At 43.8% G+C, this 20,578-nt stretch overlaps 1 protein-coding gene across 2 annotated transcripts in view; it reads right to left on the reverse strand.

Annotated features, from left to right (window-relative positions):
* Window positions 1-20,578, reverse strand: part of ppp1cb (protein phosphatase 1, catalytic subunit, beta isozyme) — a 162,038-nt gene that overhangs the window by 91,925 nt on the left and 49,535 nt on the right. For both annotated transcript variants that reach the window (XM_068027696.1, XM_068027697.1), the window contains one exon: window positions 6,009-6,140. In XM_068027696.1, coding sequence (XP_067883797.1) covers window positions 6,009-6,140 — 132 coding nt within the window. The remainder of the gene's footprint in view (window positions 1-6,008; window positions 6,141-20,578) is intronic.

Here is a 20,578-nt window from a genome sequence, read left to right on the forward strand (position 1 = left end):
AGAAGTGGAACTAGAGAAAGACAGTACACCCCTCCATCCTCGGTCGTAACAAAAGTGGTACTTTTAGTAGGAACGAGGAGAGGCAATATAAAAAAGGCTCCAGTTCAATAAGGTACAGAAACAGACAGACCTGGGCATATATGTGCACAAAGCACTGAAGGTGGTAGGGTAGGTTAAGAAAGTGGTTAAAAGACATTGGGATCCTGGGTTTTATAAATAGAGGCGTAGAGTAAAAAAGCAAGGAAATTATGACAAGCCTTTATAAAACACTGGTCCGGCCTCAACTGGAGTATTATTCTGAGCACCACACTTGAGGAAGGTCTTAGAAGGTGTGAAGAAAAAAAATTACAAGAATTGTTCCAGGGATGAGGGACTTCAGATACAAGGATAGATTGGAGAAACTGAGGTTATTCTCTTTAGAGAATGCCAAGAGGATATTTGATAGAGATATGCAAAATCACGAAGGGCCTAGACAGAGAAGAGAAACTGCCCCCAATGGCAGAAGAGTCAAGAACCAGAGGACACCAATTTAAGGTGAATGGCAAAAGAACCAAAGGCACAAGGAAAAACTTATTTTTAAATGCAGAGTGGTTAGAATCTGGAATGCACTGCCTGTGCGTGTGGTGGAGACAGATTCAATCGTGACTTTCAAAAGGGAATTTGGATAAAAAGCTGAAGAGAAAAAATTTGCAGGGCTACGGGGAAAGGGTGGGGGAATGGGATTAGCTGAGTTGTTCTTGCAAAGGGCCAGCACAGACACAATGGCCTCCTTCTGTCTGTAACTATTCTAATGATTCTGTATTAGTACAGTATGAAACTGAGGGAAACCCACCTTAAAGACATAGTATGATGGTTACTGAACAAAAATAAATCAGAACAAAGTCATAAAGAACTGAAATTTTTTTACCAGTGAAATTCTTGGTCTTTCAATTGCTGCAAGGCACAAATAATGTAGATATAAGCAGGGTGCTTAACTAAGACTTTAGTTTGACTACAGAATTAGGATAGAAGTAAAAATTACTGAACAAAAATACATGAAAGATTGTCCCAAGTATAGGCAGTGATGATATTATTTATATAATATGACTGATCCTGAACAGCAAGGACAATGGAAATGTAATCAGTGGAGGATCAAACATATGTTGCAGTGTTTTCCAGGTGTTTTCCTCATCTCCCTGACGGGCCAACAGTCTATGGAAGAACAGGCTTGACAAGCCAAAAGGCCTTCACTCGTTCATATTCCCTTCTGTTTTTATGAGGTGGCAGCACTCTGGCACATCATGTTGTAGTACCAATGTGTTCCCAACTGTGTCTGCAGGATACAGGTTTCACTATTCACCTCCAAATTCACTGTTGGTGATCTTAGCTAGGCTAACATGAGGAGACAAAACAAAGCAGATTGGACTAAGTATCTAGGGTTGCTGACCTTCTAGCCAGATGACAGCAGTATTAACAAAATACTATGCAACCACAGGAGAAAGGAGGGATTTCATACTGATACACACACACACAAACAAACATCAAGTGACTATAAATAGAGCTTTAGTGACTATAGATTAGCATTCAAGCTGAGCGCTGCATGTTCTGGACTGTGTTACTGGCATGATGCCAGGAAAATGTATTTTATGCAAGTACACCATTATAACAGCCACTCCCTGCCTTAAATATTAAAGATTTTTTAATTAAAAGTTTTACCAAACTCCAAAGGCAGAAAAAGGGAAGAAATAAATTACATTCTTAATGCAGACTTAGCAACTCAGATTAACATTTCCAGACTCAACAAAAATTCCTTCCACAATTATTGCAACAGAATACCGAACTGTGAACACAAACGATATTGCTAAGACTTTTAGCCCAACTCAGTTCATAAGGACACTATTAATTGTTCCGTGTAATCCTTCCACTGTCCAGAATCAATGAAAAATTGCAAGAGAATGCAAAATTACAGCTATGGTTATTTTGCACTTGGAATGGGATTAAACCTGCCCAAAACTAAAGCCACTCCAAATTGGTTCCCTTAATAGCAAGTGCAGCAACATTATATCTGTTTAATGACCCCAATTAAAAAGCAGTGAATAGATCTTCCAAAAGCACTGATATAGGCCAGATTTACCAGGAATAGAGGAAACAGTATGAAAATTCCTTACACGACAAAGTTGATTGATGAGGGAAGGGCTGTAGATGTCATATACATGGACTTCAGTAAGGCGTTTGATAAGGTTCCCCATTGTAGGCTGATGGAGAAAGTGAAGTCGCATGGGGTCCAGGGTGTACTAGCTAGATGGATAAAGAACTGGCTGGGCAACAGGAGACAGAGAGTAGCAGTGGAAGGGAGTTTCTCAAAATGGAGACGTGTGACCAGTGGTGTTCCACAGGGATCCGTGCTGGGACCACTGTTGTTTGTGATATACATAAATGATTTGGAGGAAAGTTTAGGTGGTCTGATTAGCAAGTTTGCAGACGACACTAAGATTGGTGGAGTAGCAGATAGTGAAGGGGACTGTCAGAGAATACAGCAGAATATAAATAGATTGGAGAGTTGGGCAGAAAAATGGCAGATGGAGTTCAATCAGGGGAAATGCGAAGTGATGCATTTTGGAAGATCCAATTCAAGAGTGAATTATACAGTAAATGGAAAAGTCCTGGGGAAAATTGATGTCCAGAGAGATTTGGGTGTTCAGGTCCATTGTTCCCTGAAGGTGGCAACGCAGGTCAATAGAGTGGTCAAGAAGGCATACGACATGCTTTCCTTCATCGGACGGGGTATTGAGTACAAGGGTTGGCAGGTCATGTTACAGTTGTATAAGACTTTGGTTCGGCCACATTTGGAATACTGCGTGCAGTTCTGGTCGCCACATTACCAAAAGGATGTAGATGCTTTGGAGAGGGTGCAGAGGAGGTTCACCAGGATGTTGCCTGGTATGGCGGGCGCTAGCTATGAAGAGAGGTTGAGCAGATTAGGATTATTTTCATTAGAAAGACGGAGGTTGAGGGGGGAACTGATTGAGGTGTACAAAAATCATGAGAGGTATAGACAGGGTGGATAGCAAGAAGCTTTTTCCCCCAGAGTGGGGGATTCAATTACTCGGGGTCACAAGTTCAAAGTGAGAGGGGAAAAGTTGAGGGGGGGATATGCGTGGAAGGTTCTTTACGCGGAGGGTGGTGGGTGCCTGGAACGCGTTGCCAGTGGAGGTGGTAGACGCGGGCACGATAGCGTCTTTTAAGATGTATCTAGACAGATACATGAATGGGCAGGAAGCAAAGAGATACAGACCCTTAGAAAATAGGCGACATGTTTAGATAAAGGATCTGGATCGGCGCAGGCTTGGAGGGCCGAAGGGCCTGTTCCTGTGCTGTAATTTTCTTTGTTCTTTGATCCTGGTAGACTCTAACTCAAACTCAATTCTCAAATGATGAATAGTGCTCTCTAGCACACTTGCATGTTGAGCTCCTGAAATTGATTTGAGCCCACAATCTGGTTCCCTCATGGTTGCCTAAAGGCTCCTCCCAAATGATCTAATCACATGGTTATTGAAAAAATCCAAAAGGAAATTTCTGAAATTGAAAGCTAGTTTTAAACCTAAATTCTGCCCCTTAATATACAAAGCTTAAATGCAGCTCTAGTTTTAAAAAAAACTAAGAACCTAACTCAGATGTACAGGGCAACACCAAATAAATAAATTTGCAGTCTGGTCTTCCTGACCTGTTGTTTGGCATTGTGATGAACAGCATTGTTGTTTCACTGATATATAAAAATAAGATAGGTAGCCTATTAGGACTTGAAAAGCAAGTCAGAATTTTTTTAATATATTCATTCACAGGATGTCAGCATCGCTGGAAAGGCCAGCATTTATTGCTCTTCCAAAGATAGTGATGATCCGCTATAGTCCGTATAGTGAAGATACTCTCAGTGCTGTTACGGAGCAAGTTCCAGGATTTTGACCAAGTCACGATGATATATTTCCAAGTCAGAATGATGTGCAACCGGGTGTGAAACTTGGAAGTGGTCGTGTTCCTTTGCGTTTACTGTCTTTGTCCTTCTAGGTGCTACTTATGTATACATTTTCAAAAAGGCTTGTTTTGGCAAAATAAGTAATTGAAAAAAGTTGAGAAGGAGCATGTGCTAAATTTGTTTAAAAAAGCCATACTGTAACAGTTTACACTGCAACAGTTGTTACCGTACTAACTGCAACAAAAAAAAGGCTATCTAGGAAGGTGACATACTAAAGTCACCATTGTCACTTCACCTTCCTCAACTGCAAAGGCGGCCAACAATCGGCTTCCAGGACACACTCCTCTTACCCAAGAGACCCACGAGAGCTGTCTTGGTTCACTTTCTTTAATTTATCCTTTCCAATATTCTTGGGGGGGGGGGGGGGGGGGGGGGTGCGGGGAATATGTATTCCTGGTTGATGAAACCAACTATGCAGTAAAAAATCACCGACAAAATTGATGGCTGCTTTTAATTATCAATTTTAAAACAAACGTCAAGAACACTGGGTAAGTAATTAGCTTTCACTCTCCTTTTTGATATATATCTTACCTATCCAGATTTCTGAAGGTGATGTCACGTACTCAAGGTAACGGGGGTAAATGCTTGGGAGAAAGAGAACAAAATCCACCTTTTGCACACATTATGAAATATTGCCAGGTCTAATATAGCACAAGCCTAATGAAAGCTCACTTTCACCCGGGCACAATAACATGCCTTAACCAGCCTCAGAGTATTACTGCCTGAGCTTCAAATGGGATATTTCCATTTTGCATACTATCCATAAGAGTTTCAGACACTGCTGAATTTTACTGAACCGTGGCAAGTTGTGTGTATAGATCTTTATCTAACGTCAAATAAATTTGGCTAGTTTCCCAGTAAAGTCAGATTAGAGTGCACAAAGCCTATTGTTATGATTCTGTAGTTTTTTTTTCCGGGAAGAATGCAGTGTGCCTTTAAGGCTGGAAAAGGAGGCATACTTTAAGAACCAGCAAGCCTCATGAGTTAGAGAAAGTGCATTTTGATTGCCATTGGATACAACCAGAAAGAAAACCAACCAGCTTCAAAAGAATGCATCCTGGTTACCCGGCAACAGCCAGAGACCAAGGACTGGATATACAATGTTGCAATTATCTTTTGAACTGGCTTTTTAGTTGAGACAGACATGTGTGTGTTAGCACCTGAAAGGAGGGCTCTCAGACCATTTAAACTGAACGAAGAGAATTTAGTCTGTTTATTTATTATTCTCAAAATTCTAAAAAGTCAAGCCAAAACAGAGATCTTTGATAATTTAAACTGAAGGGAGGGAAGTTAGACTGTGACAATCTTTTATCCTCAAAAGTTCTAAAGCCAAATTGATACATTAAAAAGTGTTTGCAAGTTGCTAATTGTTGAAATTCATTGCTGGAGACGAAGCAACAACTTCAACTTCTGGATTAGACTACAGACTATTCTTCTGTTGAAGAACCTCACCACCACCCCCCCCCCAATCAGACAGCTGTGAGGACTTCAAGCAATCTTGGACTGTTACACATCCGGCAGGAGTGTAAATCTGCAAGGACTCTAATTTTTCTATTTTAAATGTTGTTTATATCTTAGTAGTGTAGGAGAATTTAGTTTTTCTAATTAAAGTTAATTTGTTGATTTAAAGACACCTGGTTTGGTTAGCCTCATTCGGGGGGGTGGTGGGGGTGGGGAGGGTAATAGATGGTACAATCTGGCTGGGTCTTTCTTTAATTTGGAAAGTTTAAAATTATATGTTAGGCGATCTGTGGAGGAACGGGATTGAATTAACAGTGCGTTAAGACCCAGCCAGATTGTACCGTCTATTACCCCCCCGAATGAGGCTAACCAAACCAGGTGTCTTTAAATCAACAAATTAACAGTGCGTTTCTCCCACCACAATCAGAATCGTATATTTTGATTGGGGGCTTTGACCGAAGCAGTCGGTCGTAACACTATCTGGAGTGATAGATCACTGCACTAAGATCTAAAGTAACAGTAAGTATCTCCTTACCACAAATCTTTAATGGTGCTTCCAATTCCAAAAGGATCGGTTGGCTGAGAAAGATCTCTCTTGACTTGATACACAGACCTCGTACTTCAGCTTCAGTCATCTGTACAATTTTTCCAGGGCGGCATCCTCGCACTGAAAGAAAATAAATTATGTAATCAGAATTTTACAGCACGGAGGAGACTACTCAGTTTTCTTTCAAAAACTTATTTGCATCATTTAAAAGTTATAGATTCCACTTACACTACTGTTTGACACACAGGGTTGCTAGGACATGGAATTCTGTGTAAAAAGAAAATTCACTATTTTGCTCTTTTCCTCATGTTCAATTTATGCCTCACTGACTAGTATAAGTGTTTGCTATTTAGCTAATAAAATTCTTCAAATTTGAACACCTGTATCATATCTCCTCAAATTTCCCCGGTCTGGTCAAAAGAGCCCCAGTTTCCCTAATCTTCCACAACTAAATCCTCACATCTTCACTATCATTTTGGTGAATCTGTCTTTCACACTCTCCATGGCCTCAACAACCTTCATAAAGAAGGGTATCCCAAAGCTAGATGCAATATTCTAATTGCAAATGAGTACAGTTCAGCATTACTTTTGTTTTTGTGCTCAATACCTTTTTAAAATAGAACCCAAGATCCCATTTTTTTCCTAAAACAGTTTTGTTCTCCCACTTTTACACCATGGTAACTTCAGACATTTGAAAACATACACACTTTTCACTAACTGTTTTTAAAATGGTTAGTTGCTTCTGCCCACCTTCCCTGCTCACACTTGAAACACATGCAGGACAGAACAATGGGCGTCAATCTTCTTAATGCCACTTCACAACAGCATTCAGACAATTATATGATTGCAGTGGGGACAGCCGTATGTAATAACTGCTTAACAATAATTAGTTATTGACAAAGTGTAATTATACACAAACACTATAATTACGTAAATCATATATATGGCAATACACCACTGGTGCCATATCAATGTGAAAGACGAATTAAAAGCACTATGCAGTACATACAATTTGCTGTGAAGCCTCCTTCTCATGTGAATATAAATATATTGTTTGGGAGTTGTTCTGCACACTGCCTCGTTGTTGCGAACAGAAGAGGAGCAAGAATAGGCCATTCAACCTCTCAAGCCTACTCCTGCATTCATTAAGATCATGGCTGATCTACCTCAGCTGCACCTTCCCGCACTATCCTCTCATCCCCCAATGTGTTTAGTTTTCAAAAATCTATCGATCTTTGACTTGAATATACTCAATGACTGAGCAATCACAGCTCTCTGGTGCCACGGATCGTTTGTCCTTATCCACACAGGCAGCAAGAATCTTATCCCTGTTGGATAAGGCCAACAGCTGAGGCTCTGCCAGCACCGCACCTAGGATGCCTTTACCTGCCTGACTCTCAGTTACACCCTCCTGTCTCTGACCAGTAACCAGACCTGTAGCACTACCTGCGATTGCCTCCTGGATCAAAGTAACTCTCCCCCTCCATGTCACCCCTCAGTGCCTGCACCTCAAACTCCAGCTCAACAATTGTAAGCTGAAGTTCAGAGATGCAGACACTTACTGTAGATATGGCTGTCTGGAATCAAGTTTCCCGTTTATCCTTAATTTTCTTTTCGGGGGGGGGGGGGGGGGGGGAAAGAGGGCAGGAGAGAGAGAGACACACACACACACACAAAACATGAGGGACCTTTGCCTGTGACCTTACCCCTCCCAGCATGGTGGCTGTAAACCAGCAAAGGTACCTTGCCCCTCAGCAGGGATATCAAGCACCGTTTGATACTTACTGAAGATTTCAAAGGTCATCTATACTGGTCAAAATTAAATCTGATTGTACAGGATAAAGACAGTGGAGAAGAATCAAAAAAATGATGCAACTCAGCAGATGAGAAGTTGGTTTCAAATCTATGAAATCAAGATTATTCCCACACCACTTTCAAAGGAGAGCACTGTTTTGGCTGGTGAAGTGTTTGGGGTGGTGCAAGGAGGGCCAAAGGTGGGTGGGGCAGTTGAGGAGAGAGGAGTATAAATGGTAGCCATCAGCAGGACACATTCATTCCAATCTTCCATTCACAGATGAAATAAAATTCTGTTTTTAAATACAGACTCCAGATGAATCAGCCAGAACAGGTGTTACGTGCTGCATCGCATAACTGATGTAATGTTATCTACAATATTATATGTTGTTCAAACTTTAATGGGGTGCACTTTTGGGAACATTCTCCAGGAAAATTATCCCATTGTGTCCCATTATCACTAAAGCAGCACTTTTGATGGAATGGATCCAAGATAAACATTCCCTTTCCAATGCAATCTGTCCCATTTCAAGTCTCTGGTGCTCCCTGGGGTGCTAATGAACGAAGCAATGTCAAGTTTAGTCTAATAACCTTTGAACCATTCAGTATAAATTACAGACACCATTGCTCCATTTCCAGCACAGCAGTGATTGTTCCAAAGCTACAAAGAGGAGTTGGGCATAGTCATGGGGAAAAAGGGAAGAGAAAGTGATCTCTGAATGCATGAAAATTAGAATGTATGTGATCTAGTCGAGTAAATATCAAGCAGAGATATTTGCAGCTGAATACATGACATTTGCTATCGGCTTATTTTGATCCAATAAGGAGGCAAACCTCAACAACAGGCCACCTTCCAACAGACTCAGCAATAACAATTTTTTTTATTCTACAAATATAACTTATTAAACACAGTGTGTATCTGAGCCATGTGAACAAGATCTCGCATTCATCCATAGTAATGCGCTAGCTTATCTGAGGTGGCAGTTATGGTACCACAATTGTCCTCCATAGGTGAGAGCCAAGGGAGAGGCGGGAGTAAACAGACTGCTGCCAATGTTTGTGGAACCGTACTGGAGTGTACCTCAGAATCTTCAGGAAATGAGGAGAAATTAATAGGGGAGAGAAGACGAAATGAAGCTAGATCTCATCAATAGTTAATGGAAGTTCTTGAAATCTGGATGCTTTTGTGCCACATAAAAATCTGGACTTTTCAAACTTGTCCCAGGACCAGGTAGTAAATGTGTTTTACAAACATATTTGCATATACCCAGTGCGGATCCCCAAACTTCAATTATGACAAGAATGTGCATTTATATATTGCTTCATTTCTTCCAATGAAAAATGGACCAGATAGTACTGAAGAAATAATTGCCTCTAAATGACGCACATTAATTCTGTACAACATAGCCAGCAACTCGTCGCTCCGCTGTTAGCCTTTTGAAAACGGCATCTCGTGATCAACATCCCCATGAGTTTCATGAAGCTGCTATAATTGCACATTAAACTTGCTACAGGAAGTAAATCTAATGATTAACATAACACTTACTCTTTTAAACTACATGATAGTTGTTAATCTGCCAATCAAGCCCTCACTCGGAAAGTGAATAAGTGTGGAGTGTCATTCTCTCAGATTGGGAGTTGTTTCAGAAGTTAAAAGCATCAAATTAAAAAATTACAACCTATTAACTCAGAAGCAAAAATGATAGCAACAAAGCCGAACTGATATTAACATTTTTAACTCCACAAGGTCCTGTTACCATAAAAGAACATTGCTGTAATTATTTCATTTCTGTCAGCTATTTAGAGTCATAGAGTCGTACAGCATAGAAACAGGCCCTTCGGCCCACCGTGTCCATGCCGACCATAATGCCTATCTATACTAATCCCATCTGCCTGCAATTAATTCCAAATCCCTCTATGCCTTGCTCATTCAAGTACCTGTCCAGATGCCTCTCAAATGTCGCTACTGTTCCTGCCTCCACCACTTCCTCAGGCAGCTCATTCTAGATACCCACTATTCTTTGTGTGAAAAATGTATCCCTTTGATCCCCTTTACACCTCCTCCCTCTCACCTTAAATCTATGCCCTCTAGTTTTACTCACCCCTACCATGGGAAACAGACTCTGGCTATCTACCCTATCTATGCCTCTCATAATTTTATATACCTCTATCATGTCCCCTCTCAGCCTCCTTCGCTCCAGGGAAAACAGACCCAGCCTATCCAATCTCTCTTCATAATTCAAGCCCTCCAAACCAGGCAACATCCTTGTGAATCTTTTCTGCACCCTCTCTAGCTTAATTACATCTTTCCTATAGCGTGGCGACCAGAACTGCACACAGTACTCTAAATGCGGCCTAACCAACGTTATGTACAACTGTAACATGACATCCCAACTCTTGTAGTAAATGCCTCGGCCAATGAAGGCAAGCATGCCATATGCCTTCTTCACCACCATCTACCTGTGTTGCCACTTTCAGGGAGCGATGTACATGCATGCCAAGGTCTCTCTGCTCAACACTCCCCAGGGCCCTGCCGTTCACTGTATATGTCCTGCCCTGGCTTAACATCCCAAAATGCATCACTTCACACTTGTCTGTTAAATTCCATTTGCCATTCCCTTGCCCACTTTCCCAGTTGATCTATATCCTGTTGTAACCTTATACAACCTTCTTCACTGTCCACTATACCACCAATTTTGGTGTCATCTGCAAGCTTACTAATCACGTACTTTACATTCACATCCAAGTCATTAATATATATGACAAACAGAGGGCCCATTCCCATCCTTACGGAACACCACTGGTCACCGGCCTCCAATCTGAAAAACAACCCTCCACTACCACCCTCTGCCTCCTATCACCAAGCCAATTTTGTATCCAATTTGCTGGCTCACCCTGGATCCCATGTGTTTGAACCTTCTGGACCAGCCTACCATGCGGGACCTTGTCAAAGGCCTTGCTAAAGTGCATGTAGACAACATCCATTGCCCGCCCTCATTAATCCTCTTGGTTACCGCCACGAAAAACTCAATCAAATTCGTGAGACATGATTTCACACGCACAAAGCTATGCTGACTACCCCGAATCAGACCATGCCTTTCCAAATGCATATAAATCCTGTCTCAGAATCCCTTCCAATAACTTTCCCACCACTGATGTAAGGCTCACCAGCCTGTAGTCCCCTGGCTTAGCCCTGCTGCTCTTCTTAAATAAAGGCACAACATTAGCTATCCTCCAATCTCCGGTACCTCACCCATGGCTAACCATGATGCAAAAATCTCTGCCAGGGCCCCAGCAATCTCCTCCCTTGCTTCCCAAAGCATCCAAGGATACACCTGGTCAGGCCCTGGGGATTTATCCACCTTAATGCACTTCAAAACCTCCACCTTTGTAATGTTGATATGCTCCAGGATATCGCTGCTCCCTCCCTTGAACTCACTAGCTTCCATGACCTTCTCCACGGTAAATACGGACGAGAAATATTCATTTAAGACCTTGCCCATTTCCCATGGCTCCACACATAGATTGCCACACTGATCCTTAAGGGGACCTACTCTCTCCCTAGCTACCCTTTTACTCTTAATATACTTAGAATCTTTTAGAATTCTCCTTTATCTTATCTGCCAGGGAAATCTCATGGCCCCTTTTCTCTCTCCTAATTTCCTTTTTAAGTGTAGTCCTACATCCCCTATACTCCGAGGGACTCGCTCGATCCCAGCTGCCTATACCTGACATATGTCTCCTTTGTCCTGACCAGACCCTCAATATCTCTCGTCAACCAAGGTTTCCTAAACTTGCCAGCCTTGCCCTTCCATTTAACAGGAACATGCCAGCCCCGAACTCTTCATATCTCACTTTTAAAAGCCTCCCACTTGCCAGACGTCCCTTTACCTGTAAACAGCCTCTCCCATTCAACTTTTGAGAGTTCTTGTCTGATGCCATCGAAATTAACCTTCCCCCAATTTAGGACTTCATCCTGAGGACCAGTCCTATTCTTTTCCATAACTATCTTGAAGCTAATAAGTAATGGTCACTGGTCCCAAAGGGCTCCCCCACTGACATCAACCACCTGCCCATCTTCATTTCCTAAGAGGAGGTCAAGTGTAGCCCCTTCTCTAGTAGGGCCATCCACATACTGCTTCAGAAAACTATCCTGGACACAAATTCTGCCCCATCTGACCTCTTAGCACTAAGGCAGTCCCAGTCAATATTAGGGAAGTTTGTTTGAGAGGGCAAAGTAGTTCATCTTTGGAGCAGTAGCTATGAAATTCATGAAACTCAATGTTTTTATAAATGGTCATAGTATGTGTGAAACAAACATTCTTCTACTTTTACAGCTAGTGTTGTATTAAACATTCCCAGATCAAATAGCTAAAGATGCAGAGTAGAACCCCAACTTCAGCAATATACTTTAACTCCAAAGGACAAAGAACAGTACAGCACAGGAACAGGCCATTCGGCCCTCCAAGCCTGCGCCGATCTTGATGCCTGCCTAAACTAACACCTTCTGCACTTCCGGGGACCATATCCCTCTATTCCCTTCCTATTCATGTATTTGTCAAGGTGTCTCTTAAACGTCGCTATCGTATCTGCTTCCACCACCTCCCCTGGCAGCAAGTTCCAGGCACTCACCACCCTCTGTGTAAAAAAAAATTGCCTCGCACATCCCCTTTAAACTTTGCCCCTCGCACCTTAAACCTATGTCCCCTAGTAACTGACACTTCCACCCTGAGAAAAAGCTTCTGACTATCCATTCTGTCCATGCCGCTCATAACTTTGTAAACCCCTCCACCTCCGTCGTTCCAGTGAAAACAATCAGAGTTTTTCCAACCTCTCCTCATAGCTAATGCCCTCCAGACCAGGCAACATCCTGGTAAACCTCCTCTGTACCCTCTCCAAAGCCTCCACGTCCTTCTGGTAGTGTGGCGAACAGAATTGCACGCAATATTCTAAGCGTGGCCTAACTAAGGTTCTGCAGAGCTGCAACATGACTTGCAAATTTTTATATTCTATGTCCCGACCGATGAAGGAAGCATGCCGTAAGCCTTCTTGACTACCTTATCCACCTGCGTTGCCACTTTCAGCGACCTGTGGACCTGTACGCCCAGATCACTCTGCCGGTCAATACTCCCAAGGGTTCTGCCATTTACTGTAATACCTCCCACCTGCATTAGACCTTCCAAAATGCATTACCTCACATTTGTCCGGATTAAACTCCATCTGCCATTTCTCCGCCCAAGTCTCCAACCGATCTATATCCTGCTGTATCCTCTGACAATCCTCATCATTATTCGCAACTCCTCCAACCTTTGCATCATCCGCAAACTTACTAATCAGACCAGCTACATATTCCTCCAAATCATTTATATATACTACAAACAGCAAAGGTCCCAGCACTGATCCCTGCGGAACACCACTAGGCACATCCCTCCATTCAGAAAAACACCCATCCACTGATATCCTCTGTCTTCTATGACCAAGCCAGTTCTGTATCAACCTTGCCAGCTCACCTCTGATCCCATGTGACTTCACCTTTTGTACCAGTCTGCCATGCAGGACCTTGTCAAAGGCTTTACTAAAGTCCATATAGATAACATCCACTGCCCTTCCTTCATCAATCATCTTCGTCACTTCCTCAAAAAACTCAATCAAATTAGTAAGACACGATCTCCCCTTCACAAAACCATGCTGCCTCTCGCTAATCAGTTCGTTTGTTTCCAAATGGGAGTAAATGCTGTCCTGAATAATCCTCTCTAATAGTTTCCCTACCACTGACGCAAGGCTCACCGGCCTATAATTTCCTGGATCATCCTTGCCACCCTTCTTAAACAAAGGCACAACATTGGCTATTCTCCAGTCCTCTGGGACCTCACCTGTAGCCATTGAGGATGCAAAGATTTCTGTCAAGGCCCCAGCAATTTCTTCCCTTGCCTCCCTCAGTATTCTAGGACAGATCCCATCAGGCCCTGGGGACTTATCTACTTTAATGCTTTGCAAGACACCCAACACCTCCTCCTTTTTGATAATGAGATGACTGAGACTATCTACACTCCCTTCCCTAGGCTCATCATCCACCAAGTCCTTCTCTTTGGTGAATACTGATGCAAAGTACTCATTTAGCACCTCGCCCATTTCCAATCGCAGGGGAGTCTACCCAATTATACCCGAACCAGAGTTCCACTTCCAACACTAGCCATCCTTGCGTCCAGAGGCAGAATTGTGGGTTTGGACACTCAGAGCAGAAATTGGGTTTAATTTGCCAAAACACATTTCACTTAATGTTAGATTGACCTTGCAGCAACCTGATGCACTGGAGTGACTCAGTCAGCCCTTATAACCTAGTGATGTATTTTTTTTTGGAAGGCATGATGGCTAGAAGCAAATGATGTGATGTGGAATTCAAAGAATTGTATGTGTGAAACTGTGCATTACTGTAGAAAAAAATTTGTGGGCGCAAACAGCCCATGGTATCTGCCTGTGACCAAGGTTCCACGACATTTTTGAAAAGCATGACCTTTTCTTTATGCTAGCAAGGTGGAATATTTTCCTACATGGAAGGCATTACGTAGATGCAAGCTGGTGCTGCTTTGTACCGGCAATATTCTTCCTGAACCATCTGCAATTATCATTTATTGCACTGTTGTTTCAAAACCATGTGCCTTAAATGACTGCCATGTTCACCTGCACAAGTCACTGCACTTGAAACAGATTTATTGCACATGAAGTGCTTTGGGATGTTTGAGAGATCTGTGTGTGTATATTCCTGGTCAAAACCCTGGTAACAAGTCAGATCTTCATAAAAATATAGGAATTGCTGGGGCGGCACAGTGGCGCAGTGGTTAGCACCGCAGCCTCACAGCTCCAGGGACCCGGGTTCAGTTCCAGGTACTGCCTGTGCGGGGTTTGCAAGTTGTCCCTGTGACCGCGTGGGTTTTCGCCGGGTGCCGGTTCCTCCCACCGCCAAAGACTTGCAGGTGATAGGTAAATTGGCCATTGTAAATTGCCCCTAGTGTAAGTAGGGAATAACGGATTACTGCAGGGTTACTATAAATGGGTGGGTCTTGGTTGGTACAGACTTGGTGGGCCAAAGGGCCTGTTTCAGTGCTGTATCTCTAAATATAAAATATAAAAGAACAGGGTCCATCAAGTTCACATTTATATTATATATCTTTTCTTCTTTGTCCTCCTTGTCTCGAGAGACAATGGGTAAGCGCCTGGAGGTGGTCAGTTGTTTGTGAAGCAGCGCCTGGAGTGGCTATAAAGGCCAATTCTAGAGTGACAGACTCTTCCACAGGTGCTGCAGATAAAATTGGTTGTCGGGGCTGTTACATAGTTGGCTCTCCTTGTGCTTCTGCCTTTTTTCCTGCCAACAGCTAAGTCTCCGACTCGCCACACGTTAGCTCCGCTTTTATGGCTGTCTGCCAGCTCTGGCGATCACTTGCAACTGACTCCCACGACTTGTAATCAATGTCACAGGACTGCATGTCGCGATTGCAGATGTCTTTAAAGCGGAGACATGAACGGCCGGTGGGTCCGATACCAGTGACGAGCTTGCTGTACAATGTGTCCTTGGGGATCCTGCCATCTTCCATGCGGCTCACATGGCCAAGCCATATCAAGCGCCGCTGGCTCAGTAGGGTGTATATGCTTGGGATGTTGGCCGCCTCGAGGACTTCTGCATTGGAGATACGGTCCTGCCACCTGATGCCAAGGATTCTCCGGAGGCAGCAAAAATGGAATGAATGGAGACGTCGCTCTTGGCTGACATATGTTGTCCAGGCCTCGCTGCCATAGAGCAAGGTACTGAGGACACAGGCTTGATGCACTCGGACTTTTGTGTTGTGTCAGTGCGCCATTTTCCCACACTCTCTTGGCCAGTCTGGACATAGCATTGGACACCTTTCTCATGCGCTTGTTGATTTCAGCATTGAGAGACAGGTTACTAGTGATAGTTAAGCCTCGGTAGGTGAACTCTTGAACTACTTCCAGAGCGTGGTCGCCGATATTGATGGATGGAGCATTTCTGACGTCCTGTCCCATGATGTTCGTTTTCTTGAGGCTGATGGTTAGGCCAAATTCGTTGCAGGCAGCCGCAATCCTGTCCATGAGTCTCTGCAGACAGTCTTCTCTGTGGGATGTTAATGCAGCATCGTCAGCAAAGAGGAGTTCCCTGATGAGGACTTTCCGTACTTTGGTCTTCGCTCAAAGACGGGCAAGGTTGAACAACCTGCTATCTGATCTTGTGTGGAGGAAAATTCCTTCTTCAGAAGACTTAACCGCATATGACAGCAGCAGGGAGAAGATGATCCCAAACAGTGTAGGTGCGAGAACACAGACCTGTTTCACGCCACTCAGGATAGGAAAGGGGTCTGATGAGGCGCCGCTATGCTGAATTGTGCCTTTCATATTGTCATGGAATTAGGTGATGATGCTTAGTAGCTTTGGTGGACATCCAATTTTTGCTAGTAGTCTGAAGAGACCACGTCTGCTGACAAGGTCAAAGGCTTTGTTGAGATCTATGAAGGTGACGTAGAGGGGCATCTGTTGTTCGCGGTATTTCTCCTGTACCTAGCGAAGGGGGAACAGCATGTCAATGGTGGATCTCTCTGCTCGAAAGCCACACTGTTCCTCAGGGTAGACAGGCTCAGCCAGCTTCTGGAGCCTGTTTAAAACGACTCGAGCGAAGACCTTCCCCACTATGCTGCGCAGGGAAATTCCACGGTAGTTGATGCAGTCACCGCGGTCACCCTTGTTCTTATAGAGGGCGATGATATTGGCATCGCGCGTGTCCTGTGTTACTGCTCCCTCATCCCAGCACAGGCAAAGCAGATCATGTAGTGCTGCGAGTATAGCAGGCTTGGCACTCTTGATGATTTCAGGGGTAATGCCGTCCTTCCCAGGGGCTTTTCCGCTGGCTAGAGAATCAATGTTGGCTGTTCGTCCAGCTCATCCATGACTGGCAGAGACTGGCCTGCATTGAGGGTGGTCTCAGTGACATTTTCCCTGGAGTACAGTTCTAGGTAGTGCTCCACCCAGCAGTCTATTTGCTTGTGTTGGTCAATGATTCTATCCCCTGATTTAGACTTTAGGGGGGCGATCTTCTTGATGGTTGGCCCAAAAGCTCTCTTCATGCCATCATACATTCCTCTGATGTTTCCAGTGTCAAAGGCCAGCTGAATATGACTGCATAGGTGTTGCCAGTAGTCATTTGCGCAGCGCCTGGCTGTTCTTTGTGCAGCACTTCTGGCTACTTTAAGTGCTACGGATGTTTACTCTCTGGAGGCTTTCTTGTAGTTAAACAGTGCAACGCGCTTAGCGGCTAAGACAGATTCCAGCTCTTCAAAGTGAAATTGAAACCAATCTGCATTCTGTTTCTCACATTTGCCATAGGTGGTCATTGCTGAGTCATAGATGGTGGCGTCTCTAATGTGGGCCCACTTGGTCTCTGCATTCCCTGTAGGAGTGTTTTGAAGGGCTTTTTCAAGTGAATTTATGTAACAGCTGTGGATAAGAAATTCTATTCGTGTTGATGCACAGGCGGCCCTTCTGCTTGAAGTGATGCAGCTGGTTTGGTTTGAGTCTAACCTTGCTGCACACCAGGGAGTGGTCGGTGTCGCAGTCCGCACTGCGGAAGCTGCATGTGATTTGAACGCTGTTTAAAGAGGCACGCCTTGTGACGATGAGGTCCAGCTGGTGCCAACATGATCTTGCCTCCATGAAACCTGGTGACAGGGTTTAGTATGAAAGAACGAGTTGGTGATGCAGAGGTTGTGATAGGTACACAACTCCAGCAATCTCTGTCCATTCTCATTCATCCTATGTCATTGCGCCCAAGACAGGCGGGCTATGAGTCATGGCCGGCCCCAACCCTGGCGTTAAAGTCCCCCAGCAGAATCAAATGTTCGGTATTGGGAATGTTACTAATGATATTATGGAGTTCCTTGTAGAACTGGTCTTTAACTTCATGTGGGGAGCAGAGTGTTGGAGCATAGATGCTGAGTAAGTGTATTGGACCAGAGGCGGTGAGCAGTCGGATAGACAGTACGCGTGCCGAGCCATTTGAAGATGGCTCTATCACGCTGAGCAAAGAGTTTTTGATGGCGAAGCTGTCTTGGTTCTTCAGGATCTCCTCCCTGCCAGAAGGTGGTGTAGTCTTGCTCTCAGAGATCCGCTCGCAGGGAGGCGTGTCTCCTGAAGTGCTGCAATGTCCACATTGAGTCTACTGAGCTCATTGTTAATGATGGCGGTCATCCGAGAATCGTTGATTCGTGTAAGGTCTTCCGACAGGCCAGAACACAAAATTCTGGCATTCCAGCTTGCAAAACAAAAGCCTGGTACCTTCTTTCCTTTTTTTGTCGTGCTGTTTGGTGCGGTGTTAGTCCATTTGTCAGACAATGACCCTGAGCTCCAAGCACTCATTGGAGCAGGTGAACTATGGCGTGACAGAACCTTACTGACCGGGGGCTGTCCAGTTTGAGGCAGGCGGAAGCTGTCCAGTGAGATGCGATGATCTCTCCCACCGACTAAGGCAACCCATGGCGCCCAATCTCTATGCCAATTGAGCTGGACTTATCACCTGTACCTGCTGCCTTCCATGTTGTTTTGGTCACTGTGAGGAGACTGTGGAGTGACCTCTCCATGGCGCATGCCTGGGCGGATGTATGGAGGTTGAGAGTTGCCCAAGCATCAAAACCCCCCTCTCGGCCTTCCTGGGGGGTCCAAAGGAGTGCAGAGCACGAAGTTTGGCACCAGTACAGCTGAAGGAACTGCCGGGAACATGCCCGCCTTCGGGGTTCTGCACCGGATTTACAGTTAGGGTTTACTCCCTTAGCCTTGGTCTCTCTCGAGGCGTCCACCAGGCAGTGGGGTTGTTAGGACCCCTGCTCATGGATAGGGCCTATCAAGTAAGCTGAGAGATTTCATGGAGGGAGAGGTAAGGGGGCACAGGGTGCAGGAGAAGGGGGTGGGAGGGGGAGCTGGGAAGAGGGGGTGCAGGGGAGGAGGGTGCGAGGGGGTGAGGGGGAAAAAAAAAGAGGGGAAGGCATCCGGTGGGAGTTGCGACCCTGGAGAGCAGGCCAGCACACAGCCTGCAAGTCCTCCTCGATATCAGCGTCCTCCAGGCTGACGCTACGCTCACAGTCGTACAAAGATGTTAGGATAATAGGGTTGTTGACTAATCATATCAATCTTCATTTTTTCCCAGTTGCTACCCCAATTGAGATGAAAGCAAACAAAATATAATCAAATGCGAGACTATTCATAGCTGTTTTATCTGCTGTTGCAATTATTTACTCGCCCAACATGCTGACTCAATAGAGATTAGAGTTCATGCTGACTTCAGGCTCTTATGAGCATTTACATGCAGTGGTTATTGCCCTAGTTTGTTATAGCTGTTTGTTGCTAAAGTTCAACAAACTAGATTCCAACTCCAACATCTCTGTACAAGATGTGAAATAGATTCCTGGTTTCCACCAGTATGATTCCACTGATGGAGCTACAACCAAGCATAGCTGTGGTGTCGCTTCTTCATCACATGCACTCATAACTGATTTTTTTTTTGTTTTCAAAACATAGTACATATAGTCATCCATTCATTCTCTGCCTGCCTCTCCACTGAGTTTACCAAAAGAACAGTAAACATTTAGCTTACCCTCTGAGTGAAGTCAAGTTAAAAAGGACTCCTGTGGCAATAGCAGCTGGATTACAAATGGTAACTCTTTGGAGCGGACAAAAACAGCAAGAGAGATACTTACCAAAGTCATCAGCTTAGAGAAGGAGGGATAGACAGAAAAAGAAATTAGAGCATCTTTCGCTTTATACCAAATGAAGTACTTTTGAAGTGTAGTCACTACTTTAAGAAGCACAACAAATAATTGGCACACAGGTCCTATGATCAGACAACATTCAGCATCTGAAATAGGTGGCAAAGCCTCTTCTAGTTGGAACTGTGCAATACTAGTAGCACACCTAGTAGCACTGCCTGCTAGCCTGCCAGGCATCCTGAAATAGATCACCAGGGTAAGAAACCAGACCATGCTTACCAAAACTAAGATAATGTAACAGACAAAAAGGCCAAACTATTAGGTCATCAATAAATCTCATTTTCAACAGGGTTCCCTTCAGCCATTCTTTTGTAGTAATTTGGGTAGAGACACAACCAGAGGCTTTTTGGATTTGCTGAAATTCGGAACTACATTAAATGATTGGCTACATATCAGAAATAAGAACTCCCTCAAGGATATATCCTATTGAATTAGGATGGATCGATTAGGCAATCTTACTTAAAATGTAGATCTTAAAAAATCTTAATTTTATTTTAGGATTTTAATGCCAGAACAGCACAGAATGTCATGTATGGATAGTGGCATCAGCAGTTAAAAATTGTATATGGAGGAAAAGTGCCAAATCAGGTAAAAAAAAAACTACTTACGAGAGATAAAGCTTCAAGGACAGATGCATTTGTCTTCTTGCATAGACACAGCTGGTTATATTTACATTCAACAAGATTATGAGAATTCACAAAGGATCTCAACCTGAAAGGTTAAACTGTTTTTCAGATGCTGATGGAGCTATGTATTTCTGTTATTTTCTCTTTTGATCCCTACCATTCTCAGCTTTTCTTTGTCTTCAAAGTGTGCAAGAAAGATACCACACTAGCACTTAATGAATCACGGTCACTGGCAGTTCAGATGCACGCAAAGGCCAAGTACAATTTTTGAAATTGTGTAAACTAATTGGGTTCCTATGGCATTTCACTTGAGGAC

The sequence above is a fragment of the Heterodontus francisci genome, chromosome 3, assembly GCF_036365525.1.
Source record: "Heterodontus francisci isolate sHetFra1 chromosome 3, sHetFra1.hap1, whole genome shotgun sequence".
NCBI lineage: Eukaryota > Metazoa > Chordata > Chondrichthyes > Heterodontiformes > Heterodontidae > Heterodontus > Heterodontus francisci.